At 38.8% G+C, this 10,488-nt stretch overlaps 1 protein-coding gene across 1 annotated transcript; it reads right to left on the bottom strand.

Annotated features, from left to right (window-relative positions):
* Positions 1-4,431: 4,431 nt before the first annotated feature.
* On the bottom strand, positions 4,432-9,959 carry spp1 (secreted phosphoprotein 1). Its single transcript, XM_056241701.1, has 8 exons — positions 9,866-9,959; positions 8,266-8,335; positions 8,119-8,175; positions 7,960-8,016; positions 7,296-7,346; positions 7,101-7,142; positions 6,209-6,505; positions 4,432-5,042 (listed from the first exon to the last, which is right to left on the bottom strand). Exons 2-8 carry the CDS (start codon positions 8,317-8,319, stop codon positions 4,704-4,706), a joined length of 897 nt encoding a protein of 298 aa, XP_056097676.1. The 5' UTR covers positions 8,320-8,335; positions 9,866-9,959; the 3' UTR covers positions 4,432-4,703.
* Between the last annotated feature and the right edge of the window lie 529 nt (positions 9,960-10,488).

Genomic DNA, 10,488 nt, shown 5'->3' with positions numbered 1-10,488 from the left:
TTAACTAACAATATTCCTGTTTAATCGTATTTTCATGCAAAACACACAAATAACAGGGTACAACTGATTATAGTCTACAGTGTAACCTACTGTATGCTTATGCGTTGATAATGAAGGTATTGATACTAATGAATAATATAACTAATTAAGATTAAAATTGCATGTCCACATTATGGTGTTGTGTTCATTTTGAGGTTGTTGGGGTTTTTTTCATTTAAGAAAAAAAAAACAGAAAACTATTTTATGATGTAAGAAAAAACGTAATAAAAAATAAAAAAATAAAAAAAAGATTTCATAGCATATTGATATGTGAGTTCAGTCATTTTTCTTATACCTTCTTATTCCAGTAACTGATTGAAATAATAATAATAAATGATAATGGTATTAAATTATTATTATTATCAATAGTTGTAGTAATATTATAGCATTAGTATAAATGACATGGAACCTTGTAGATACGATTTTTAACAGCATCATCCTAGCATGGTTGGGGAAAGTAGCTTTTAAAAGTAATGCGTTACAAAATTGTGTTTATTTGTGCAAGTCAGATGAGTAATTGCTCTCGCAGGTGAAAACGTACAAATATTTTATCGGATGTGCCTTTCGTTTACACGGCGACGGCGTTTTTGGGGCTTGTTAAGGCCTGTTCACACCGGGACGAATTTTGCGCGCGATATTCGCCGACGTTTAACGCCTCGTGACTAAACAAAGGGCGCCAATGTGAGTGTGCACACCGACACGAAAAACGCCACGTGTAAAAGCGTCATTTTTTTAAAAACGCCTCGGGTTTGTTTTTTTGGTTTGACGCACCGCGTCAAAAACTATCCGACCAATGAGATTGGCGCTTTTGCTCACGTGTCTGGAGCTTCTGAAGTTACAGTAAAACACAACTTGGGGGCGGTCAAATACAAAACGGTCTTGCCGAGCAGCACACATACGTAACGGCGAAGAAGATATACGCCAAGTAGCGCCTACCATAGATATCCATAATAAAGGCTAGATGTCTCGTCCGCGCTGCTGGCCAATAGCCTTTATTATGGATATCTATGGTCTACACTGCCGGGAAGAAATAAGACGAGGAAGATGCGAGGCAAGATGAATGTATAGAGCTGCTGGTCTCGCTGGTGTCGCAACATAAAGAACTAACTTATGACAAGCGCGACAGCGACTACAAAATAGGACTATTTCTGTTTTACATTAAGTGCCATGCCGCCATCTAATGTCAGGGAATGAATTTGCATGTTCACTCGGCTCATCGTCAGCGAAAATCGCTTGGGTGTGAACACAAAAAACGCGTTGAAAAACGCTGACGAATAACGCGCGCCGATATTTGTCCCGGTGTGTACGGGGCTTTAAAAACGCAAAAAAGTGAAACCACCCTCCGGAGTGGAAATCTTAAAAACGCTCCACCGATACACGTTCCCGTCTAAAGGCCTGTTCACCCCGGACGTTTAACGCCTTGTGACTAAACAAAGGGCGCCAATGTGAGTGTGCACACCGACGCGAAAAACGCCACGCGTAAAAGCGTCATTTTTGAAAAAACGGTTCGGGTTCGTTTTTTTTTTTGGTTTGACGCGCCACATCAAAAACTATCCGACCAATGAGATTGGCGCTTTTGCTCACGTGTCTGGAGCTTCTGAAGTTACAGTAAAACACAACTTGGGGGCGCTCAAACACAAAACGGTCTTGCCGAGCAGCACACACGTAACGGCGAAGAAGATATACGGCAAGTAGCGTCTACACTGCCGGGAAGAAAGAAGACGAGAAAGATGCAAGGCAAGATGAACGTAGAGCTGCTGGTCTCGTTGGTGTCGGAACATAAAGAACTATATGACAAGCGCGTAAATACCGTAAATACTGTGACAAGCGAGTGACAAGCGAGTGTCAGAAGCGTAAAGTTGCACAGCGCCACCTTGTGTACCGGGGTTTTGTGTATCTGTTTTACATTAAGCGCCGTCTAATGTCAGGGAATGAATTGGCATGTTCACTCGGCTCATCGTCAGCGAAAATCGCTTGGGTGTGAACACAAAAAACGCGTTGAAAAACGCTGGCGAATAACGCGCGCCGATATTCATCCCGGTGTGTACGGCCCATAAAGGGTAAAAACGCAAAAGTCTGCTAGACAGTGAAGGTTGTACGCAGGCGCGCGGACTTGGTGTTGTTGTGTGGCAGTGCTTCACATTGCCACCTAGCTGCCTGGAGTGCATACAACATCGAATTTCACACACTTTTGCATCATAGCCTTAGTCTAGAACTACAATAACCATCATGTTCACACACACAGCGCACACAACGCCTCTGCACTTACTCAAGATTTCTCTCAACATGGGAACAGGAGAGCTGAGAATCAATGTAACTTGTAACTTTACTAGTTACATGAAAAAAGTAATCTGATTACATAACTCGGGTTACTTGTAATGCATTACCTCAACACTGCCTCCTATGGTATTAGAAGAGGAACTTCAATTGATCTCAACAATTTACATCATATGCTCATCATATGCTATTACATTCATTTAGCATGGTTAGAGATTATGCTGAAAGTCAAAAGTTGCTGAGTGATAATAAAAAGGCCATTTGGGATTGGAAGCACATTGCTTGTTGCAACGTAACTTAATGGTCTATGACATGGTACAATTCAAAAGAACAAGATAAAAAAAAACTCCTCCTACATGACCTCATTGTATTGGTCAGATATTATGTGAGTGGGAGATCAGTAATCATAGTGATATATCCCTTTATCATTGTTACACATGGAAATGGAAGGTCAAGCTTAGCGCATTGCTGGGACACAGCATTTATTCGCACATCTCAGAAGTTGCGTAAGGTCAGCCAGTGATGGCCAGATATTAAAAGATCCAGTTTTGTTTGCAATATGCATTAGTCAATGAACAAACTGTAGGCTGTCTGAGACTAGTAGTACCTTAGTGATTTGCATATAAAGTATGTGCTAAATATTAATAAATAATACACATATATAATAATTTACAAAAAAAAAATATTTAAGACTTTTCAGCATTGAACAGTTCATAGAGTGCTTTATTTTACATCTGAGGCTCATGCCTAAATCAAAATGTGTGTTTTTGTTGTTAGGTTAATTATATATACGGAAAGCGTCTGCGAACATTACCAGATGTCGAGGGATTTGATTTGATAGCTCTGTGATTAGAGATGTAATTAAACTTACTGTACGTTGAGAAGAACGCCACATTAACGGAGCAGAGGTTATGTGCACCATGCTGTTACTTTGTCAACGCCAATGTCAATTTAAAGAATTAGACATTTTATTTAGTATAGTATTTATTTTTTGTAAGAAATGGCCAGACTATCTGCGACCTCAGAACAGGATAATTACAGAGCACTAGAGACTCACTCAAATTTCAAAGTTTGACAAATATGTGTCTGAAGCCTTCACATCAAGACATTGGCACAAGATAGGCAGAGCTGTGGGTGATACTTTTTAGAAATCGAGTGAGGGTTTGACATCTCTCCAGGTAAGTCTTGTAATTTAGACACAGTACATCATAGCGTTCAAAACAGGCGTTGCTGTAACTGTAGTAGAGAGGTATTTTTTTCCCCCCTTCTGTTATTTATCAAAGGAAATGTTTCAAAAGTGGCTACAGTTTATATGTGGTTTATAAAGTGTTCAGGGTGGTTGCTGGAAAGTCAGGCCAAGATGCTTGGTTATTGCCTGGGTGTTACTGGACCAAGTCATAAGTTTCTGTTAATAAACAAAATAATGTAAACTGTCATAATTAGTGCAGAAATGCCAGGATATTTGAGCCAATAAGGGGCCTTCAAGTCAAAAAGCTTAAAGTCACCAACAAATCTAAATGGACAATTATGATTTTTTTAATGGAATAATGGACCGTTTATTAAAATGCACATTAGTATTTTATTTATTTATTTATGCGCCTCCTAATCTTTAATTAAAATAACTTCGCCTCGCTCTTGAAGCTCTTCTCTGATGATGTGTCAACTGGCGTGACTACATTGGTTCTTGTTTGAGAAGCCGTTTCACTCGGATATACGTCACAACAGGGAAGAAAAGACCATCACAACTTCAGTTTCATGCTGACTTTAAAGACCACTGCTCTATATCATTTGGCTGGGCTGCTGAAGGAACTGCTCAAACCAGCTTAAATGTGCCCAAATCCAACGAACAGACCAGGGAGACTAAGCAGCAAACCAGTTTAGGCTGGTTTACATATAAAAAAAAAAAAAATCACCAAGTATTAAATCTAAGGTATTTTTGCCTCAGCCAGCACCACCAAAAATTGTGTTGTTTAAAATTCCACTCTTCCAAAGGCAAACTTTGTCCATGTTGAAGGGTTTACTAGATTTGTATCTGTAATTCTTTTCTAAGGTATCATTGGTAATATTTAGATATTATCTTGTGTATTCTCTGTGCACTAAGAAACATTGCATGACTGATATAGGACAAAATTTATTCATAAATGATCATTCATTACATAGAGCAGTATAAAATTACATTTACATTAGGTTCGTAAATAATTGTGCAATCAACAGGAAGACATTGTTGAGATGAAACTGCATAGCAGCAGCTCAAGACCTCGTGTGAACCGTGTCGTTGTGCTCTGCGTTTGTCGTCGATCTCACACTAACGCCACGTGGAGTGAGTCACCAAGCACCATACAATTAATACATTTGCATTCGTTTGTGTCGACTGTGCTTGACTGTGATTACTTTGCGTTTATGATGGAAGCCTCGGTGGTCTGTGTGTTCTGCTCATCCGAATCGCTCTCCTGGCTTTCTGTGCTCTGTGAGGAGTCGCTGTCGCTGTCTGCAGCTCCAGGGGTGGCTGTGGTCTCCTCGCTGCTATCTGACTCCCCTGCTTTCTCCTGGCTGGCGCTGGCGCTGGCGGTGGAGTCGCCAGCACTCGCTCCCTCGCTGTCTGGCTCTTGGTTCCCGGCGGGGACGATCTCTTGGCCTCCCAGAGCCGCCTGGCGGTCTCCTGGCTCCATGTTCTCCATCTCGGGGGTGCTGCTGTCCTCCTCCAGAAGATCGTGCACCTGCAGAGCCTGGGAAACAAAAGTCATTCTCGTTTTGTTATATTATTCAGTTGTTAATTTGAGGAATCATTCATGTATGTTGCATAAATGGTACAGGAGGGTTACACAAAGAGTGTATAACTCTAAGTGTGAGTAATAGTAACATTACTTGTCAAAGCAAAAACCCTTAAGTCACTATGAAAATGGTTTAAAATGGACTATTCTTGTTTTTATGGAATATTGCAGTAGGCTATTTATTATAAATGATTTATCCACGCACAACATAATTTTAAATGTATATGCCCTCATGATATTTAATCAAAATAACTTCCCCTCCCTCTTGCAGTAACATTTTCTCTTCTCTGATGATGTGTTTACTGTCTAGAGGGCGGGGCAACCTGTCACTCAAATGAGATCCACCAATAGCAAACCACAACCATCCAATCAATTCCCCTGGACAACATCAAGTCCCGCCCTACATTTTGTCTTGTTCGAGAAGCCGTTTCACTCGGATATACGTCACAATAGGGAAGAAAAGACTATCATAACTTTCAGTTTCATGCCGACTTTAATTAGCGCCGGGGAAGCTACAAGCTAATTTAAAAGTGTGACAAGCTAGTCAAAATCTAAAGAAGATAAACTACAGTCAAGCTAAAGCTTTGAAAAAGTAGCTATTTGTTATAGCATAGCTAACTACATTAAAGGTATTTAAAAGGGCAATATGTTGAAACAAATAGCTGACTATCCAATGATATCATTTAATTGGAGCCGTATTTTTGCTCATTCAAAAAGAGTGACAGGTTTTAAAACAATAAACAATCTCAATTAGGGTGACAATTGGGATGACGAAGTATCAAACTTTAGCTAAATACAACAACAACAAAACTCTAATTTGCATAACTGAGTAAAAAAAATAGCAGGCTACATAAAACAGGGAGGCGAACTGGTGAATCATTTTTGTTAGCTTGTTCATTTAAATGAATCGTCCTAATGAACTGATTCAATCTAATGAAATGGGCTTTCCAACACTATAAACTGCAGAGAGAGATCATTTTAGGATGGTTCTGCCACAGTACTTACTTCTTTACATTTGTGCTGCTGTAAATACATAATACAATGTTTTTCTTTTCTATTACTTGCTGTCCACCCTGCATATGGGCACATTTTCCCAAACATAAAGTAACCTTTCTATTTACCTTGTGCAGTTGAATCTCTTTCTCCACGTCATTGAAGCTCTGCTCATCATAAGCAGAAGACTTCTTGCTCACAAATGTCAAACCGCCTAACTTGTCACTGCTGTAGGACTTGTATGGGGAAGGTAGTTTTTCAAAGTTGTTTGCGTCCACATAAACGATGCTTTTTTTGTAGTCGCTTGGGTAGCCCATGCTGTCTCCCCGGCCTGTGTTGATGATGGGGTCCAGCGAGGGCTCGGCTGTGGATGGGACAACGGTGCTCTGAGTTTCCCCAGAATTACTCTCACTGGAGTCAGTCTCCTAAAAGGACAACATATGTTAATGCACAATATAACTGACAATACAAAATTCTTTTGTTTTCTTCCTATAATGGTGGATTATGTATTTTTTTGCAGTGCATGCTGTGACACGTAGAACATTGTGAAATCCCATTGGTCCAAAATCCTGCTTCTCATAATTGTGCGTTAAACATCAAATATGTTCTCATTCACTGTGACGTCCCACAGCAGTTTTGCATTCTCTGTGAACAGGCCAATTGCTTAATAATGAAAAAACCTTTCCTGCATACTGTTTAGTCCAGTTGCTCTCAAAGTGTGAATTGAGACCCAAAAATGTGGCACGGGTGATTAACAATTTTGATACTGTGTTTGCCTTGACAACTTTGCATTCAACAAACACTTTTATACAAAGCAACTCACATTGCTTTACATTTGATCAGTTGTGTCTTTTTCTGGGAATTGAACATAACCTATGTGTTGCTAGTAGCTGGTTGAGCTACAGGAAGGTCAACACTTGATACCCTAAATTCTAGGTTTTGAACCAAAACCAGTTGATTTAGTCCAACTGGGCACAATGGTTCTGCATAACTGAAAACTTAAGTATTTTAGTGACTCACGTTCTCCTCATCCTCATCTGTTTTAGATTCCTCATCTGCCTCCTGCAAATGCAAAAAACAATATTGAGACTCACAGCAGGGTCACTTACAGTGCGTCTAGACCAACAGAATGGTATTTTTAGAGCCTGTTGTCTTTTATTGGCTATTGTGGGAACAGTGACGTGTGATGTGGTCAGAGGATGAGTCTTCATTCACCTCAGTGTCATCTTCACTGTTTGTGCTTTCATTGGAATCTGCTGGTGTGGTCTGAAACACAACCAAACGCCTTGCCGTAAACAAAACAATACTGTATTGCTCATGTATGTGCTAATTACCACATCCTTGAGTTGAAATAGCTGTAAGGTTTTAGTTTATATCAGTACTTTGACGTTTAGTAATAGTTCACTCATTTTCCTATAGTTCACCCATCATTTATTCACCCTTACATACCTGAATTTCTTTCTTCAGTGGATCATTTTTATGTATTAGTCCATGCGCTGGCAATGCAATGGCACCATAAAAGTATCATACAATATTGATTTTGTGAGGAACAGTGAGCTGTTAACCACTGCAACCGAATCTGTGAGTCAACGAGTCATTCAGACCAAATTTTTTTAATAATGAATTGAATCAACCAACTCTTTGAAAAGATCTGACTCAAAAGAACAAATTGGTTATTTTTTGTAGGTTTTTTGTAATTTCTCAGCTCGACAGCCCCAGTCCTCCTTTTATTCAATATGTGTTCAAGATATTACAAAAAAAATTCACATTTTGTGTTCCACAAAAGAAAGAAATGGCACAAGGGCTAACAAACAACAGATTTTTAAGGGTTAACTTTTCTCTTAAAGACATTTTAGAGGCTATAGAGGACGGGTTTTACCTGTGTAGGTTCTGCCTGGAACATATCAGCAGCAGCTTTTTTTAGAATAGGAGGTGGCTGTATAGGAGAGATGTTTTATTAAAATAGCAGTATGGTTTATATACAAGTTATTCATTTCAACACAGTGTTCATTTTGCCCATATCAAATAAGATACTTGCCCGTTGAACAGCAATCATTTCTTCTGAGCTCTCTGAACTGCTGGCTGAGCGCTTGACCTGAGGAAAAAAAAGTGCATTTTTAGTAATATTTAAAAAATCATAGTGTAAAACTTTAAAGCCCAGATTTCACAATTAAAATGAACTCACAGGTAGGCAGAAGACTGTGGCGATGAGGAGCGTCAAAACGAAAACAGTCTTCATTTTTGTGCAAAATACTCTAAAAAAGGGAGAAAAACAAAGTTGCACAGTTGCAATGAACGTCAATTTTGAACTTATAAATGTAAGTTAGAAAGGCCATTAAAAAGTTACGCCAACTAATGCATGGTAATAAGACATGTATTACATAGAGGATCGGCTGTTCTGTTTCACTGTTTCATGTTCTAGCTATAAACTGCCTCAAGAATGGGTATTTTTGGTATTTACTGCAAGGCAAAGCGACTCGGAAGGAAGCATGCCTTTTAAGGGCACTCAGAATCACGCTGGTAAATGCCAAAGAACTTCCTCGCCATGAAACATCTCATTTATTTTCAGCTACAACTGCATTGCATAAAGTATAAGTTGAGGTAGCGTGTGCTTGGCGATACCTATAATGATCTCCCTCTGGTGTATAATTCCAGAAGTTATATGTAGACTATGTAGCAGCCACAATCCCAAGATATAGCACGCCTCTGGCTCCAGACTTAGTTTCTCATTAGAATCTTTGTTGCTGCGAGCCAAGGACTAAAATGTGTGGCGTCAAAGGAAAAGTGAAGTGCGGCACAGAACACTAAGCGTGAAGCGTTTTGTTGAGGCTGCCGGCAGAAGTAATGGTGGCAACTGTCAGTCAGCCAGTATTATTATTCTTTTGTGTGGAACTTTAATTTAGTGGTTGTGTCGCTGGAATAAATGACTCAGTTGACAAATTAGTGAGGCCTTTATGTGCCATAGCCGCAACTTCCTCTTTCGTCTGTCAAGTTCATGTTAATCATCTCTGCCTATAATAAACTGTGGTTGGAATCATTAAAAGTCTTCATAACTTCAGTCTTGTTCTTACATTGAGGCTGAAAAAAACTGCATTTTGTTTTTTTACTTAGAGCAGCATCAATGCATAAAATGAATTTATTCATGATTTAAGGTTCAAATAGGCTGTACAGTACACTGTAAAAATCTGTAGAAATTACAGTATTACTGGCAGCTGCTTGCCAGTAACTTACTGTAGTTTTAAATTGATGTTATTTACTGGCAACAGTTTGTTCAAAGTTAAATGAACATTAAACATTAAAAAGTCTTTATCTTTACAGCATAAAACTAAAATAACAGCCTCATGCAAAGCATTAATGGGAAAAAAAAAAAACAGAAAAGGGTTGATGAAGATTTATGGTTCCCAGAATGCTTTGCATTAGATTGTTATTTTATAGTTTTATTCTGTAAAGACAAAGACTTGTTAATGTTTAATGTTCATTTAACTTTGAACAAACTGTTGAATATACATCAATTTAAATCTGCAGTAAGTTACTGGCAAACAGCTGCATAACTACAGCAATTTTTTTACAGTAGCTATGATCCCAAACTAAGTCCTTCATGTGATTTTTATAAAGATAAATGCCTGACGAACCTGATCAGTTGCAGACTACAAGCAAATAAATACATTCCACATCATACTCAGGCTTCTTTCAACATCTGCATACTGAATCCTTGGACGACAATTGGTTTTAAACCTCAACATCCTAAAGAATAAAAACAAACGAATTGTTTAATTGTGACTTACCTCTTTCTCTTTGAGAAATGTGAAGTCCTTTGACTGTCAGAGGATAGACTGTTGATCAGATGAGATCTTCCAATGTTTTGATGCTGAGAGATGGCTGCTGGTTTGGCTTTTAAACCCTTTCCCTCAGGAAGCAGCCAATGGCTGTGAAGCTTGTGATGTCATGAGGTTTACCGCTGCTGTCCCACCTTTATTCTCCCACTCTTCCTGTGGTTTATATGGCCAGGCAATGCAAACATTCACAGCCATGCATGACAAGCAGAAAAAATAAAACCAATATCCTGTATTGCTCTTAGGATCCTTGATATAATGTTGTCATGCTTATTATTATTACTAACATATTATGCATATACCATGGAAAGACTCAATGTCCACTATAATTGTTATTGTATAATAAAACAGGGCAAATAAATATTTAATAGCTTCAATTAAGGGGGTTTAATGTCTCCAGCTGTAAAGCAGAATGAAGTGTTAAGTGTGTAATCAGTTCAAATGTTGGTAGGGAACAGTGTGTCACAGAAAATCACAAAAGGAGCGGTTTATTGTAATTTATTAGAAGTTTATATTTGGCAGTGTTTGCTATAGGCACTATTACGATTGATTTGGGATTCAAATTCCCTACACAT

The sequence above is a fragment of the Rhinichthys klamathensis genome, unplaced genomic scaffold (genome assembly GCF_029890125.1).
Source record: "Rhinichthys klamathensis goyatoka isolate OS25496 unplaced genomic scaffold, OSU_Roscu_1.1 h1tg000665l_1, whole genome shotgun sequence".
NCBI lineage: Eukaryota > Metazoa > Chordata > Actinopteri > Cypriniformes > Leuciscidae > Rhinichthys > Rhinichthys klamathensis.
This window is presented reverse-complemented; position numbering and strand designations above follow the sequence as displayed.